The sequence below is a fragment of the Heteronotia binoei genome, chromosome 1 (genome assembly GCF_032191835.1).
Source record: "Heteronotia binoei isolate CCM8104 ecotype False Entrance Well chromosome 1, APGP_CSIRO_Hbin_v1, whole genome shotgun sequence".
NCBI classification, from domain to species: domain Eukaryota; kingdom Metazoa; phylum Chordata; class Lepidosauria; order Squamata; family Gekkonidae; genus Heteronotia; species Heteronotia binoei.
The window spans coordinates 159,275,998-159,294,123 of NC_083223.1; the positions used below are offsets into that span (position 1 = coordinate 159,275,998).

The 18,126-nt window shown below is 43.9% G+C and overlaps 1 protein-coding gene across 1 annotated transcript in view; it reads left to right on the forward strand.

Moving 5' to 3' along the window:
• The window catches only part of MTR (5-methyltetrahydrofolate-homocysteine methyltransferase), a 100,086-nt gene that overhangs the window by 43,811 nt on the left and 38,149 nt on the right, over positions 1-18,126 (forward strand). The window contains exons 15-18 of the mRNA XM_060243312.1: positions 7,914-8,099; positions 10,199-10,378; positions 11,527-11,643; positions 11,872-12,012. Of these exons, the coding sequence (XP_060099295.1) occupies positions 7,914-8,099; positions 10,199-10,378; positions 11,527-11,643; positions 11,872-12,012 (624 nt within the window). The remainder of the gene's footprint in view (positions 1-7,913; positions 8,100-10,198; positions 10,379-11,526; positions 11,644-11,871; positions 12,013-18,126) is intronic.

The window sequence follows — 18,126 nt, forward strand, 5'->3', positions numbered from 1 at the left end:
TTGTCTCATGGTATGTCTTGAGGTGTCACATCTGGTCTCAGAGATTCATGTAGCCAGTAACTTGGTTAGGGGTAAGTGAGTATAGTAGCTGCTCCAGGTTCAGCCTGGAAGGGGGTGCAAGCACTAGTCCCTTGGAGGAGCCTCCATGTTGTTACGACACAGTCAGTTTACCTGAATGTCAGCAGAAATGAACTGGAGAGGGATGTGGAATGAAGTACCACTCCCTCTGACAAGCCATGATAGCACTTTGGCATAGTTTGCCCAAATAGAAATGTGGGCAAGTGGGGAGAGGATGTTTTTATAGTGCAGGGGTGGCCAAATTGTGGCTTGGGAGTCACATGTGGCTCTTTCACACATTGTGTGGCTCTCAAAGCCCCCACCACTCCGTTGGCTGGATTGAAGAAGGCATTTCTCTCTTTAATTCATTTTGCCAAGCCAGCTGGCTGCTTGAAGAATGCATTTAAAGTTAAAGTTGCTTTCTTTCTACCACTCCCTTCCCCCTCCCTTCCCCATCCATTTGCTTCCTCCCTCCCTCCCTCCCGTCTTGCAGCTCTCAAGCATCTGATATTCATGTCTTGCGGCTCTCAAACAGCTGATGTTTATTCTATGTGACTCTTACATTAAGTACGTTTGACCAACTGTGGCCAATTTAGCCACCTATGGCTTATAGAGGATGTGGGCTGCACTGTTTCTAAGCCTACTTACCTGAAAATCAATACTGGCAAGCTGGTAGAGGCCTTGAGTTGCTGACATCACAGTGGGAATGACCTGACTACCAAGGGTGCCCTCTGTAAAACTTGGCTTGTGTGTTGTTAATGCTACTGCATGTAGTCTACCTCACTTGAGCTCTGTATTAGGACAAACAGACACACACACCCCTATTCAATATATAGGATTCCTCAAATTCAAATATTGGTAACACTAAGGAGGTGGTCCCTCCTGTAAATTTGGGGTATTGGTTTAGAGCAGTGGTGCCAAAGACACTGCCCGTGGGCCGTATCTATCCCCCACAGAGCTCCAGTCTGGCCTGCCAAGCAACTGGCCTGCTGCCTCCAGCTTTCTGTTTCTTGCATTGCAGCTTCTTTTCCCCAGTCTGTCCTATTTCCTGCTTTGCAGAGAAGAGAAAGAAAGTGTTGTATATGTGACTAGAATTGTACATACACGAGTTCTCCCATATAGCTACAGATCAACCCCAGTGTGCAGCCCATATGGCTGAAGGTCCAATGGGTACTCTTTGCATTAAAGCCGAGAATCAAGGAGGAACTAGACCACCTCATGGCAAGGGGGTCCTGGAGCCGCTGGCTAACGCACATTGAGAGACCCCAATTGTCACCCTGGTGAAGCCAAATGGGAGTGTCCACATTTGCACAGACTACAAATGTACAATCAGCAAGGCGTTGCAGAACCACTCCTACCCAGTCCCGGTAGTCAACCATGTGTTAGCATCCATAGCAGGCGGCAAAATTTTTTGGAAGCTGGATCTGGCTGAAGCGTGCCAGCAGTTGCTGGTGGACGCCGCTACAGCTGAGGCCCAAACCATAGTCACCCATTGAGCCGGTTTCCGGGTAAAACGCCTCCAGTTCAGGGTCAGCGTGGCCCCAGGGATCTTTCAGAACTTAATGGACACCCATTAGTGGAAAAAGCCTAAAGAAGCCAAGTTGGCTCCCATAAACAGCTCTCTAAAGGCTTGAGAAATAAAAAAGATTTCTTTAGGAATTGGAAGAAGGATGAATATAAACAAATCACCAGTGTGCTTGTAGAGAAAAAGTTAGGAAAGGTAAAGCTCAGTATGAGCTTAGGTTGGCCAAAGATGCTAAAAACAACAAAAAAGGGTTCTTATGTTCAGAGTAAGAAAAAGAGCATGGTAGGCCCATTGCGAGGGCAAGAAAGTGAAATTTTAACAGGTAATGAAGAGAGAGCGGAACTGCCCAATCTCTACTTTTCCTCAGTCTTCTCTTCTGAGGGAAATGGTGCTCAACATGGTAAAAACAGAACATATAAAGAGGGTATGAAGTTCCAACCTAGGATCAGCATAGGAGTAGTACATAAACACCTAGTTTCTTTAAATGAAACTAAGTCCTCAGGGCCTGATGAATTGCATCCAAGGGTTCTGAAAGAGCTTGCAGATTTAATTTCTGAGCCTCTGGCTATTATTTTTGAGAATTCTTGGAGAACAGGAGAGGTGCTGGAAGATTGGACGCAGGCGAATGTTGTCCCCATCTTCAAGAAGAGAAAAAAAGAGGACCCATCAGCTTGATGTCTATACCTGCAAAAGTTTTAGAACAAATCATCAGTCGGTCTTGGAACATTTAGAAAGAATGGATGTGATTACTAAGAGCCAGCATGGGTTTCTCAAGAAAAAGTCATGTCAGACTAACCCAATCTCTTTTTTTTGAGAAAGTGACTACCTTGCTGGATCAGGGGAATGCTGTAGACATCATTTATCTGGATTTCAGTAAGGCTTTTGATAAGGTTGCACATACTATCCTTGTTGACAAGTTGGTAAAATGTGGTTTGGATCCTGTTACCATTAGGTGGATCTGTAACTAGTTGACAGATCGCTCCCAAAGAGTGCTTGTGAATAGTTCCTCATCCTCTTGGAGAGAAGTGACAAGTGGAGTCCCTCAAGGATCTGTCCTGGGACCTGTTTTGTTCAACATCTTTATCAATGATTTGGATGAAGGAATAGAGGGAATGCTTATTAAATTTGTGATGATACTAAATTGGGAGGGGTTGCAAATACAGTAGAAGACAGAAACAGGATACAGGATGACCTTAACAGGCTGGAAAACTGGGCTAAAATCAGTAAAATGAATTTTAACAGGGATAAATGTAAAGTTCTGCATTTAGGTAGGAAAAGTCCAACACATGGTTATAGGGTGGAGGAGACTTGTCTTAGCAGTAGTATGTGCGAAAAGGATCTCGGGGTCTTAGTGGATCATACGCTGAACATGAGTCAACAGTATGATGCGGTGGCTAAAAAGGCAAATGCAATTTTGGACTGTATCAACAGAGGTACAGTGTCCAGATCACGTGATGTGATGGTATCGTTTTACTCTGCTCTGGTAAGACCTCACCTGGAGTATTGTGTTCAGTTTTGGGCACCACAATTTAAGAAGGATATAGACAAGCTGGAACGAGTCCAGAGGAGGGTGACGAAGATGGTGAGGGGTCTGGAGACCATGTCCTATGAAGAAAGGTTGAAGGAGCTGGGGATATTTAGCCTGGAGAGGAGGTGGCTAAGAGGTGATATGATCACCGTCTTCAAGTACTTAAAGGGCTGTCATATAGAGGATGGTGTGGAATTGTTTTCTGTGGCCCCAGAAGGTAGGACCAGAACCAATGGGTTGAAATTAAATCAAAAGAGTTTCCAGCTCAACGTTAGGAAGAACTTCCTGACCATTAGAGCGATTCCTCGGTGGAACAGGCTTTCTCGGGAGGTGGTGGGCTCTCCTTCCTCGGAGGTTTTTAAACAGAGGCTAGATGGCCATCTGACAGCAATGAAGATCCTTTGAATGTAGGGGGAGGTGTTTGTGAGTTTCCTGCATTGTGCAGGGGGTTGGACTAGCTGACCATGGAGGTCCCTTCCAACTCCATTCTATGATTCCCTCTTAAAAGGCATCCCCGGGGTCCAGCCATTCTTTGACAATGTGCTGATCGAGGCAGGGCTCAAGGTAAAGAGGGGAAAATGCCCGCTGGGGGTCCCTGCAATAGACTTTTTGGAATACACGGTGGATGCGAGGGGAATCCACCTGGCTAAGGACAAAATCACAGCCATTTGTGACGCACCAGTCCCCACTAGGAAGGCTGAAGCATTCCTCAGCTTGCTCTGCTTTACCACGCCTTCCTTTCCCACAAGGCAGCGGTAGCAGAACCCTTGCATAGGGTCTTGGACAAACGGGCTCCATGATTTTGGGGTTGCTGGCAAGCAGCTGCCTTCCAGGCAGTTAAGGACCTTTTAACTTCTAACAGTTTGCTGGCGCACTCTGATGAGCGGCTGCCCGTTATCTTGGCCTGCGACGACTCCCCCTACGGGGTGGGCACCGTCCTGGCCCATGTGCTACCAGATGGCCGGGAGGTCCTGGTAGCCTCTTACTCGAGGACATTGCAGAAACTGGAGCGCAACTACACGCAAATAGATAAGGAGGGCCTGGCAATCGTGGCGGGAGTGAAAAAATTCCACGATTACCTGTACGGCTGGCCCTTCACCATCCTAATAAACCATAAGCCTTTACTTGGCCTCTTTGCCCCTGACTGACAAATGGCCCAGATGTTGTTGCCCAGGGTACTGCGGTGGTCCATTTTCTTGGCTGGGTGCCAGTACAGCCTTCAGTACTGGCCGGGGAAAGCCATGGGCTACGTGTACACCCACAGCCGCCTGCTGCTGCCATTGGACAATCCGGATCCTGCCCCAGTGCACCAGATCCTGCTTTTAGAGTCCCTTCCGGATCGTCCAGTTCATGCTAAGGACATTGCACGCTACTTGGCTAAGGACAAAATACTCTCCCGAGTTTTGAATTGGGTGTGGAGGGGATGGCGTATTGGCTGAGTGGGTCCGGAGTTTGCTGCGTTTGCGTCCCGCAGGGACGAACTATCTGTCCGTGAGAGGTGTTTGTTATGGGGGAGCAGGATAGTGGTGCCTCGGTTTTGAGACAACAGGTCCTCACAGTGGTGCAAAAAACCCACCCGGAGATCGTGCGTCTGAAGGCACTCGCCCACAGTTATGTATAGTGGCCCGGGATTGACAATGCGATCGAGTTTTGGGTCGCCAGATGACAGCCCTGCCAAGAGACACGGCCAGCACCTCCCCGGGCTCCAGTGCATCACTGGGAGTCCACTCAAAATCCCTGGTCCCGCTTGCACTTGGACTTTGGGGGCCCTTCCAGGGACAAGTGTTCTTTTTAATTGTGGACTCGCATTCAAAATGACTGGAGGTGCTCCCAGTGGCTTCCATCTCCTCCTGGGCTGCCATCTGCGGCCTCTGCTGGGTGTTTGCTATGCATGGCCTCCTGGACACACTGGTTTCGGATAACGAAACAGCCTTCACTTCGGGGGAGTTCCTGGACTTCTGCGCCCGAAACCTCATTAGGCATATCAGATCAGCCCCCTACCACCCAGCCACCAATGGCCAGACCGAAAGGATAGTGTGGACGACTAAAGAATCGCTCCGCCGCATCATCTACGGGGACTGGGAGGCCCGCCTTGCAGAATTCTTATTATCCCAGCACATTATCCCTTCCACTGCCATGGGCCACAGCTCAGCCGAACTTCTCATGGTCCACCAGTTAACCATCCTATTAGACAGGTTACATCCAGACAGAGCTCTTCACCTGCAGGAGGTTCCAGAGGTGGTTCAGGCACTCTGGGGGTTAGGTACTGGGGAGCTGGTTATGGCTAAGAACTTCGGGGGGGGGCACTTGGATTCTGGCAAGGGTTGTTCAGGTGTTGGGGTCTGTGATGTATGAGGTAACGACAGAAGGGGGCCGCACTCTAAGGCAGCACATAGACCAGTTGAAGTCCCGCGAGGTCCCTGACGAGGTTGAGGACTACAGTCCTGACGACTCGCCGGCCGCTCCCACGCCTTCCCCGACCATCGTGGCAGAGTCGGAAACACAGGGCCCCGCCCTCCCGGCGGCGCCAACAGTTGTAGAGACTGGGGAACTGTCGGCTGAGAGCAATGCAGAGCTGGCTCCCCGGCTCACTGTCACCGCAACCACCCTGCCATGCACTCCGGTGCTCAGGCGGTCCATGCGGGAGCATCGCAAGTCAGCCTACCTCAGGGACTATGTCAGCTAGGCTTGCGAACTTTAAGGGATATTGTATATGTGACTAGAATTGTATTTATGATATGGAGTTCTTGCCTGGCTCATTGGAGCCTGTAGGACCGAGCCTGGGGACTCTGGAATAATAGGCAGTAGGATCCAAATCCTACTGCCCTGCTCTAATCATGAGCCTCCTGCTGGTTTGAATGATCCAATACCATGCTAGCGTGGGAACTTTGTGTGTATATATAGTTGGCCCTGTTGGCCCAGTTTCAGAGTCTTCTAAGGCAGCTCTATACCATGCTGTATTCAATAAAAGAGCTATGTTCACTACCACCTTGCCTCATCATTGCATAAGAACCCACTTTATTATAGAAAGTCTTCCTTCAATTGGCTGGGGAGTGATGGGGAGAGAAAGAGCCAATGAAAAAAAGAGAAAATATTGGTATTCCATGGCTGCAAACCAATAACATTTTATTCCAGGTATAAGTTTTTTGTGTGCAAACCCACTTCTTCAGAGAGACAGAAAGAGAGTGGGGAAGGGAGTGGGGAGGGAAAGAACCATAGAGAGCAAGCTGGAGAGAGAGACCAACTGTTTTATTCCTGGTATAAGTTTTGTGTGCAAGCACACTTTCTTTTTCAGAGAGAGGAAGAGGGGAGGGAAAGAACCAGAGAGAGCAAGCCGGAGAGAGAGAGAGACCCCCCTGCCTTTTCCATTTTTACGAATGGGGGTGGGGAAGAAACTTAACAGCCCAGCTTGCATTCTTTATTAGTGGAAGGGAACAAGAGTCCAGCAGCACCTTAACAATGAACTTAATTTGTGGCAGGGCATGAGCTTTTATGGATCACTGCTCACTTCTTCAGATACAGCTAGATTAGAATGTGAGTCCATCTCTCCTTATATCTTGGAGAGTGAAGTGATTTCAGATGCCAGCCAGATAGCAATAGCAGATAGTGGTAATGAGAGAAGAAAGCTAGATTTCAGTCCAGGCCAGAAGGATGCAATGTCTTGAGCTTCACTATCAGTTGCGGTTCAGTAGTTTCTCTAATCTTGCTTTGAAATTCCTTTATAAGAGAACTGCTACTCTTAGGTCAAAAATTGAATGTTCTAGAAGGCTAAAATGTCCCCCCACTGGTTTTTGAATGTTATGGTTTCTCAGGGCTTTTTTTGAGCAGGAACACACAGGAATGCAGTTCCGGCTGCTTGACATCAGAGGGTGTGGCCTAATATGCAAATGAACTGCTGGGCTTTTTTCACATAAAACCCCTACGTGAAACAATGATGATGTCAGGGGGCATGGCTTAATATGCAAATGAGTTCCTGCTGAGCTTTTTTGACCAAAAAAGCCCTATGGTTTCTAATAACAGTAGAAAAGAGCAAAAATCTAGTAGCACCTTAAAATTTGTGGTAAGTTATATTTTTTGTGAGTCGCTCCTCACTTCTTCAGACTTATTTCCATTTATTCTTTGCATCTTTCTGGACTGAATCCTCCTGTACCAAACTGAGACCTAGGTTTCCTGTCTTATTACCAGTGCTGATATCTCCATGCCTACTCCTCATCTACATATCATATCTAATCCAATCAAGTCTGCTAATGCCGTTTGGCATCTGAAATCCTCTTTATAAAGTTTATGTTTCTGGCACCTCATGTTACATTTTATGGCACACATGGCCCAGTCCAACAAAGTGACATTTATGTCATATCCAGCCCTTGTAACAATGAGTTTAGTGTCTTGGTAGCTGGAGAACAAAATAATTGAAGAGAGTAAGCTTGTCATGTATTTAGCCATATGGGGTAAGCATGCCTTGTTTTGGATTGCCAACGCCTGACCTGAAGAGAGCCCAAATGCCTTTAAGTGACCAGATGATAACAGTAAGTTTGACAGATACCTGTCGCTGTAGTGATAGGATATATCCAAGTGAACTTGACCAGTGGATTCACCTATAGCACTTTGCTTGCAAATGTAACTTGACTTGCATGACTATATCTTTAAAACATGGGATGCAAACATTTCTGTGTGCCGTTCTTTGGCTTGTTCTCAGATAGCAAATAACAGGACTGTTTTGACTCTGTTTATGATTCAGTTAATACTGAAGAAAAATGTTGATTTGCTTTAATAATGTCTAGACTTTTCACCCACTGATACCAGGTGCCGCTCTGTATCGACTCATCAAATTTCTCAGTGATAGAGGCTGGGCTGAAGTGTTGTCAAGGCAAATGCATAGTGAATAGTATCAGTATGAAAGAAGGCGAAGATGACTTCCTGGCAAAAGCAAGACAGATAAAAAAATATGGAGCAGCTGTGGTAGTTATGGCCTTTGATGAAGTGGGTCAGGTCAGTACCGATATATTTATGTGCCACTGATTGGCTTTCTGGAGAGTCCAACCCATAATCTGGATTTGCTAAAATAAATGAGCAGAGCAGGTATCAGATCAAAGCAGATTGGGAGCATTTGACTGGGAATATCTGACTTTCTTGACTTTAGCAGTTATAGGGACATTTATTATCTACTCAGTTATTGAGCTTATTGATGTTCTTGAAGTTGGTACAAGGCAACCACAATGACAGTTAATTTATTTATTTATTTATTTAGAATTTATATCCCGCCCTTCCCACGAATGGCTCAGGGCGGCTTCCAATAATGAATCCAACATAAAAATTAAACAATATTTAGGCATGTAAAGGGTTAAACATTTAAAACAGATAAAACCTTAAAATTAATAAATAATCCATGTGTATATAAAAGAGATCTGGCAAGTACGTTAAGTTCTCAAGCTAGGTATAGGCTAGCCGGAAGAGGGTCGTCTTACAGGCCCTGCGGAACTGGACAAGGTCCCGCAGGGCCCTCACCTCTTCCAGCAGCTGATCCCACCATGTAGGGGCCATAACAGAGAAAGTCCTTTCTCTGGTGGATTTCAAGCGGGCTTCTTTCGGCCCAGGGACAGTAAGGAGATTTTGTGTTCCCGACCTCAGTACTCTCTGGGGAACATGCGGGGAAAGACGGTCCTTCAGGTAGACAGGTCCCAAGCCATATAGGGCTTTAAAGGTGATAACCAGCACCTTGTACCGGACTCGGTACATCACTGGAAGCCAGTGCAGGGTCCGAAGGCCCGGCTGAATGTGTCCCCACTTTGGGAGACCCAGTAACAGCCAGGCCGCGGCATTCTGCACCAGCTGTAATTTCCGAGTTCGGGACAGGGGCAGCCCCATGTAGAGGGCATTACAGTAGTCCAACCTCGAGGTGACCGTAGCATGGATCACTGTTGCTAGGTCGTTGCGCTCCAGGAAGGGGGCCAACTGCCTTGCCCGCCTAAGGTGAAAAAACACGGACTTGGCAGCGGCTGCTATCTGAGCCTCCATCGTTAGGGAAGGCTCCAATAGCACCCCCAAGCTCCTGACCCTGTCCGCCGCTATCAGCGGCACACCGTCAAAGGCTGGTAGGGGGATTCCCCTTCCCGGGCCGTGGCGACCCAGGCAAAGGACCTCTGTCTTCGCAGGGTTAAGCTTCAGCCCGCTCAGTCTGAGCCACTCAGCCACGGCACGTAATGCCCGATCTAGGTTTTCCGGGGCGCAGGTCGGCTGGCCGTCCATCAGTAGCTAGAGCTGGGTGTCATCAGCGTACTGGTGACACCCTAGCCCGTACCTTCGGGCAATCTGGGCAAGAGGCCGCATATAGATGTTAAATAACATCAGGGAGAGAACCGCCCCTTGGGGCACACCACAATCGAGTGTGCACCTCCGGGATAGCTCCCCCCCAACTGCGACCCTTTGTCCCCGACCTTCCAGGAAAGAGGAAAGCCACTGTAAGGCCAACCCCTGAATCCCCGCGTCGGCGAGGCGGCCCTTCAGTAGCCGATGGTCGACGGTGTCGAACGCAACCGACAGGTCTAACAGCATCTGCACCGCCGAGCCGCCCCGATCCAGATGCCGTTGAAGGTCATCTACTAGGGCGACCAGCTAGAATAAAGCTAGAATGAAGCTAGAATAAAGAAAAAAAGCAAAGTCATCAACAAATTTGCTATATTTGAACTTTATTGTGGGAGCCTGTATTTCTTGGTGGTCTCCCATCCAAATACTGACCATAGCCGACCATGCTTAGCTTCCAAGATTTGACAGAATCAGGTTAGCCAGGGCTATCCATGTCAGATATTTTCCCATTACCATCCCCAAAAGGCAGTCCAGAAGGATACCATGATTGGTGGTATCCAAAGCCTCCCTGCGGTGCGGAAGAATCAACAGTGTCATGCTCCCTCTCCCTGTCTCCCAGCACAAGTCATCCACTAGGCAACCAAGTTGATTTTCGTCTCATAGCCAGGCCTGAAACCAATTTGAAAAAAAATAGCTAAATAGTGTTTGAAATCTAGATTAAATAAAATAAAGGATGCTTGGCCTGGTCTGTAACATGTATACTTTCTATCCTCACTCATTTTTAGGCCACAGAAACAGAAGAAAAAATTTTGATCTGCCGCAGAGCTTACCACCTTCTAGTGAACAAAGTGGGCTTTAATCCAAATGATATCATTTTCGATCCCAACATTTTGACTATTGGTACTGGAATGGAAGAACATAATATGTATGCTGTTAACTTTATCAATGCAACTAAAACCATAAAAGTGAGTCTGGGGAGCTTTTTTAGCGTGGGGTATTTCAGTTCTCTTGCGTTTGGGAAGGGAAGAAACCAAATGTAATGCATCATAATATAAATGGTGACCTAACTGAGCTTTCTGTACTCTAGTAGGACTTATTGTTCCTTCCCAGAAGAAAAGTATGAGAAACGTAGATAGTAGTCTGAAATAACATAGATCATTAATTGTCTATGTCTGTAAACATACTGTAAGCAATATTTGCAAGGTATTAGTATTTTAGCCAAAGACCTTTGACAAGCCATGTGAACACTGCCTCATTTAATTAGCATGTTCTATTATTTTCAATATATCCTTTCTCTGGTTTGAATACTATAACAAAGGATTTTATTGAGTCTCTGTTGAATGTCTGTATTGGGATACCATAATTTTAGGGGGAAATTTGGCTCTTTCTTTGTTTTTGGTGTATAACCCTGCTTCTTTCTGAAAGCAAGGAGGGGGAAAAAGAAAGTTTATTTTTACTTATTTCATTTAATTTCATGCCTTCCCTCTCAGGTAAATTAGTGCTAGGATTAGACAGACCTGAAATATTCATGTTTCAATTTAAATGTAATATATATTTATTTGTGCGTGCACACAGCTGTAAGTTGAATTTCCATTGTTCCAGGATATTTTTCCTGAACCACGTGACTTTATGCTCATACTGATATATCTGGTGCTAATGATATATGGGTTACATGTTCTTTCCTTAGTGAATGAATGTACTTACATTATGTAAGAAAGAAATGGAATAAATGTTCCAAAATGAAGTAAATGTTCCAATTGATAAATTGACTAACCAGCTCCCATTTTGAAGGATTTTTGAGGAAATATATGAACTGAGAGAAAAAAAAATCCCAACAGATACTAAATTTTCTATGTGCAGGAATGCAAAAAGACCTGAATGATGGCCTGTGTTCTGAGACAGACATGACATGGTTCATCCTTTTGTCAGTATTTTCTTCAGATTGGCAATGGTATATAGTGTAATTGCATCTGTTTCTGTCAAGCTATGTGATTTTGTTTCTGTTTGTTATTGAGGATATGCTTCATGAGTTCATTAAATGACCCTTATGCCTTTTATAGGGAACAAGACTTTATGACTTTTATGAGCTTACTAATACTGTACATGTTGTTAGGAAACACTTCCTGGCGTCAGAGTAAGTGGCGGTCTTTCCAATCTGTCCTTTGCCTTCCGGGGAATGGATGCTATTCGAGAAGCAATGCATGGGGTTTTTCTTTACCATGCGATTAAGGTAAATGCATGCATTGTAATCAAAATATCATGTGATTGGAATATGTTATTTTGTTGTATTCATTGAGTAGCATCTACCACTCTGCTCAGTTAAGGGTATTGTATTCTGTCAGTGCAAAAAGCTCTTTGGCTGGTAGGATCTGCCTTACACAACTGAAAACTGTCAGATGAACAGAGTGATAAGATATAACCCTTTATCTTCTCCCCCTGCCCCTTCCGTTTTTCTTAGTCTGGAATGGACATGGGAATTGTGAATGCCGGGAATTTGCCAGTATATGATGATATCCATAAGGACCTTTTGCAGTTATGTGAAGATTTGATTTGGAATAAAGATCCAGATGCAACTGAGAAGCTTTTGCGTTATGCTCAGGTAACTTTTATATTTTGACTTCATTTTCAAATAAGACATGAGCCATAACATTTAAGCACTAAAGCTGGAAGAATTAAAACATGTTTCATGAATTGGATTTTCAGAAGGGAGTAGAATAATTTGTCTTAATAGAGTCAGAACATTAACATTGTACATCAAATGTGCACCCCTCCTCCCAAATGTACATTGTTCTGTTCTATTGTCCAAGCAAAGGCTGGGATACAAAGTTTTTTATGGAGAACAAAAGCTGACTTTTAGCTGATCTACGAGGATATACTATGTATGCTATTACCAAACTATAATATGTTGGTAGCTGTTGATTTGGAAGTGTATATATGTTGCTTCTTTATACTCCCTATAAGTTGCATATTCAGTGTTAATTTTAGTTGACTGTACATACTATCATGATCCTAGAGTTGCTAGGCTGGTGAGAGAGTTGAGGGCAGGGATATGGGGTGGTGAGAAATTGGCTGCATTTCTCATGAGCAGCTACTGCCAAGAAGAAAAGAAAAATCAGAACAAACCAAGAAGTAGAAAAAATCCAGAGATTGGAGCAAGAGCACAACCCCCCCCCCCAAAAAAAGATACATGTTAGCGGCTGTCGGACAATTAAAAAACTCATTAGATATGTTAGAAATGGAAGAGGTACAGAAAAAATTAAAATTTCTGAAACAAAGGCATTTTGAACATGTTAACAAACTTGGCAGATACTTGGTGTTCTGTGTTAGGAAGGAGAAAGAAAAAAGTAATGTTTAAAGAAAGGAGATAAAATTACGTATGCAGAAAAGGAAATACCATACCATACCATACCAAACCTTTAATGGCATAATAGATTCAGATAAAAATACACAGAATATAAAAATTTAAACATTGGAGATAAAATCAAAATAAAACCGAGCTTACAGATACATTCAAACAAGGTCAGAATTAAATTTAAGGATGTCAGCCAGAAATTTTGCCACAGCCTCACTAACCACCCCCTCAGTATCACTCAATAAATAATAACAGGGTGGCAGAATAGACAAATCTGGAGAAAAAGAAAGCTTGCCAAATAAATCTTTACGGAGGTTATGGTAAAAAGAACAATCAAGCAATATATGCTGGATTGAGTCAGGGGTATTCACTCCACAGGAGCAAAGTCTGTCGGCTAAAGGGACTCGCTGATATCTCCCTTGTAAAACTTTGGAGGGAAACGCGTTTAGTCTGGCCAACATAAATGCCCTGCGATGACTTGGAGTGGTTAGGTCTGATAGATAATTGGGCATTTTGCCACAAAAAGCATAAAGACCTAAGGAAGCTGGAGAGCAAGTATAAGGGAGAGTTGGCCGTAATTTCGTTTCCTCCAATTCCCACAGTCTCAGTTTAATATATCTGAAGATATATGACTCTTCAGAGGTAGAAAAATCATCTACCTCTAACCCCAATTGATTGAGTTTAGACAGAAGCACTGCTGTCCAGGACGAAATATATGGGTCTCTTTTCATACAATCAAGAAGGCTGTTGGGATCTGTTCTAAAATGAATTTTGAGCCAGAATTTAAACACTGCAATCCAGGCTTTTGTCTCCACCAAAGACTGACCCACTTCAGAGCAGAGAGCAAAGTAGGACACACATTTTGGCAAACCAAGAATTTGTCTAAAGAATGAGGCTTGAATGCCCTCCACTTTCCTGGTAAAAGCTGAGATCCATATAGGGATACCATAGAGGATTTGGGCAAGCGTTTTGGCTTTGAATACTTTAATAGCTGCTGGAACTAATTGGTTGCCCCTTGCAAAGAAAAACTGTTTAATTTGAGCAGCTGAACACTTAGCCAAGTTGATGGTGTTGTTACGATGTGAAACCCAGCTTAACTTGTGGTTAAAAGTGATCCCCAAGTATTTAAAATTTTTTGTTTGCTCGATTGTTGAATTGCCAATAAACCATCTCTGTGGGCCCCAGCAATTTGAAAAGACAACTACTTTAGATTTGGTATAATTGATAGTAAGTGAATTACAATTACAGTAGTCATAAAAGGCGTTCAAATACCTTTGCAGGCCCACTCTTGTACAAGAGAGGATGGTAGTGTCATCGGCATAAAGTAATAAGGGGACCGCTCGGCCTGCAAGTTTAGGCGGATGACCATTGATAGGGGTCAAAAATTGTGCCAGGTCAGTTAAAAATAAATTAAAAAGATGTGGGGCCAGCACACAACCTTGTTTTACCCCCTTTAACACTGGGATTTTACTAGTCAAGTCACCGCTAGAAGAAAATTTCACTTGGCAAAAGGTATTAGAATGAAGTTTCCTCAAGAGAAACAGCAAACGAGGGTCCATTCCCAGGTAACCTAGCTTGATCCATAGTTGGGCTCTATCTATTGAATCAAAAGCACCCTTCAAATCGATGAAGGCAGCATATAATTTTTTTGACCCGGTATGCATATATTTTTCAGCAAGGAAGGCCAGAGTGCAGCAGTGATCCATAGCAGATTTGCCTTTGGAGAAGCCAATCTGTTCAGGACCTATGATGTTGCCTAGGCGCATCCAGTCAGTTAATCGGAGTTCTAAATGTTTTGCATACAATTTGCCCACTATAGATAATAAACTAATGGGGCGGAAGTTTTCTGGTAACTCCAACCCCCCCTTTTTGTATATTGGGATAATTATAGAGTCAAGCCAAGAGTCAGGGATGGAGCCATGCAGATCGATAAAAGAGAACAATTTTGCAAGGGGCAAGAGCCACCAATCGGCAAACTTTGTGAATACCTCAGCGGGAAGGCCATCAGGGCCAGGTGCTTTACCCGCTTTTAAATCCTTCAATAACTCACTGATTTCCTCTAGAGTTACTGGAGGCCAGACCGGCATATCAGTAACTGAGGGGTTTGCTAAGATAGGAGGGGATACACATGGGGCAGCAAAAATGTTAGAGAAGTAATCAACCCATGTTTGCTCAGAGATATTTGGGTCAGTAACAGAATTGTTTTTTAGATTACCTGAAATGATTCTCCAGAAGGCCTTATTATCGTTAGATTTTATCGAGTGGTAAAGTTGGTCCCATTTATTCTGAAAGAAAGCTTTCTTTTTGGATGTAGTAAGCTCCAGGTAGGCTGTCTTGTAAGCAATGTAGGCCTTAATTTTTGATTGGTCTTTGGAGTGACAAGCCTCTTTAAAATGAGCTCTCAGTTCTTGTTTCCAAGCTAAACAATCTGTATCGAACCAGCTGGAGAAACTAGACCTAGACAAGATCACCGGTTTAGCTTTGGCACTACAATAATCAATTAATAATGAAAATCCTGAAAGGATTGAATCATCTGAATTGGAATTTATGATTGAATCCCTTAATCTGCATAGCGCTTCGGAGCCAAAGAGGGAAGAAAACTCCCTTTCTAGGGCCGGGGACCACTTGATTTTTTTTAGAACATTCTCAGGGGCCTTCATGGATTGGGAAGGTGATACCATATTAACCTCCAGATCCAATCGTAGGGATAGAGTTAGGGGCAGGTGGTCACTTTCTGTGCGCGGATCGATGTAAAAGTTATCGATAGATGACAGAAGGTTGGGTGAGCCCACACAAAAATCTATCACACTGCAACCCCTTGTGGAAAAAAAAGTAAAGTCATTTGCAGCTGGAAATTTGGAGAGACCATTAAATATTATAACATTGTGCGCTATGCAGAATTCAATTAATCTAAAACCCGCCTTATTGGTTAAAGTATCTTTAGAACAACGGGGTAAACATAGTTGTAGTGGAGGGGATTCAACCGCTTCAAAGCCAAAATGAGAGATCCATTTCTGATTGTTACTGCCTATCCGAGCATTAAAATCACCAAAAATCATGAGCTGAGCAGTATGGAATTTCCTAGACAAAGACGTCACATAGTCAGAAAATTTCTCCCAGACAGCATCAAACTCCAGCTCACCATTAGAAGGGGCTAAATAAACATTAATCATGATTAGGGTCAGTGCTGGGGAGGACAGCAATAAAGCCTGGGCAATTGGCGGGCAAGGATCCAAGAGGATCACCTTAAATGGTAAGCTGGATTTCACCAAAGCAGCCATGCCTGCTTTACTGCGACCTTTAGAGTGAGATCTATAAGCGGGGAGATTAAAAACTTTAAAATCCGTCAGTCTAAAACTGTCTTCTGCCCATGTTTCCTGAAGGAAGACACAATCAAAGGATTTCAAAAAGTCCAAAAAATCTGAGTCATTCGCTTTACTCTTCCACCCAGCAATGTTCCAGGAGATGATGTGGATCTTCCTTGTGGCTTCCCTAGCTGGTAGTCAATCGATAATGGATATCCTTTCTAGAACCCTGGAGTCATCAGTGAAAATACAACCATTATGTTGGGGTGCCCTTGAGCCAGTTAGAGAGAGTTCCATAGACAGATCAATTAAGTCAGCTGATGGGGGACAAGGGGGCAGGGGGTTGCTTGCAGGATCTAGGTTGATTGAAGGAACTGATTTCCCCGGCTCTAAAGACCTTTGCAGCTGCAGCTTAGTACCTTCAAGTCTTATGAGTATCGCCTGTTGATCTTTTGCTGGAAGACTCCCAAATGACTGCAAAAGGTCATCTTCTAATGAAACATTAAGGGGACTATGCGTCACATCCATAGAGGGCTGCACTGATGACTCATTATGCAACTCGGGGTTTGCTTGGGACTGACCAGATCTGGATACCTTAAGACACATTGCAGCCTTATATTTTGCCGCTGAAGATGATGCGTTCTTCAAGAGATGGGGATTACTTCGTGTCCTGACCCCTGCGGACAGGTTAGGCAGCAGAGCATTAGTTTGAGAGTTAATAAAAGATCGAACAGGGAAAACCCCCTTTGACCATAGGTAATTCTTTCGCCTCAAAATTAGTGAAGGAATGTTGGAGGATTGAAAGGTAAGCAGAATCCTCTGCATTTGAGACTGATCATTAAGAGATTCAATGGTAATCAAGTCAATTTTGTGATAGTTCAGATGAAGAAGTTCACAGAGATGGGATTTAGCTAAAAGTTTACTTCTCCAGCATGGGGTCTTCCTGCCATAAGGACAAACAGTGATGCAAACCTTATTGGGCTGTAGAACCAATTGTTGCACGTTCCGAAAAGGAAATACAAGAACAATTCATTAGAATTATCAGAAAAAGGAATAAGAGAATATGAAAAAAATTAAACCAAAAATAACAATTCAAGAAGTCTCCCAGGCAATTTAAAATATGAAAAAAGTCAAAGCACCAGCCGGAATGTGTTGACAGCAATGCACCAGTTTGGTGTAGAGAGTGGTTAAGTGCACGGACTCTTATCTGAGAAAACCAGATGTGATTCCCTACTCCTCCACTTGCAGCTGCTGGAATGGTCTTGGGTCATCCATAGCTCTCATAGGAGTTGTCCTTGAAAGGGAAGCTGCTGTAAGAGCTCTCTCAGCCCCACCTATCTCACAGAATGTCTGTTGTGTGTGGGGAGAAGGTAAAGGAGATTGTGACCGTTCTGAGACTCTGAGATTCAGAGTATAGGGTGGGATATAAATCCAGTATCATATTATTATTATTATTACTACTACTACTGCTACTATGTCAACAAACATTTGGAAGAAATTTTAATGATGCCATTACAAAAAGTTATGAATGAGATAAAAGAGGGAAAGACAATAGCCCCAACATGGCAAAAGGTGCACATACTGTTAATATATAAAGAAGGCAGCAATGTAATGCTACCACAGTCGTATACTTATCTCTCTGCTGAATATAAATCTTTGCCACAGCAATGGCAGAGAGACTAAGGGAATGTATACCAAATATAATACACATTCATCAAACAGGCTTTGTATTAAAGAGGTATTTGAAAGATAATATAGGATTCATAATAGATGCAATTGAATTTGTGAACAAGAAAAGGGAAAAAAGCAGTGTTTTTATTTCTGGATGCAGAGAAAGCATTTGATAATTGATTTCTACAGAATGTATTTCAAAATATTGGGCTGTGGCCCTGAATTCTGGAACTGTATGCAAGGTATATACTCTAACCAACAAGCAAAGGTTTTAATAAATTGTAAATTAAAAGAAGCAATTTCAAATGAAAAAGGAACCTGGGATGTCCTTTGTCACCCCTACTATTTATCCTAGTGATAGAGACTTTAGCTACAAAGATCAGCC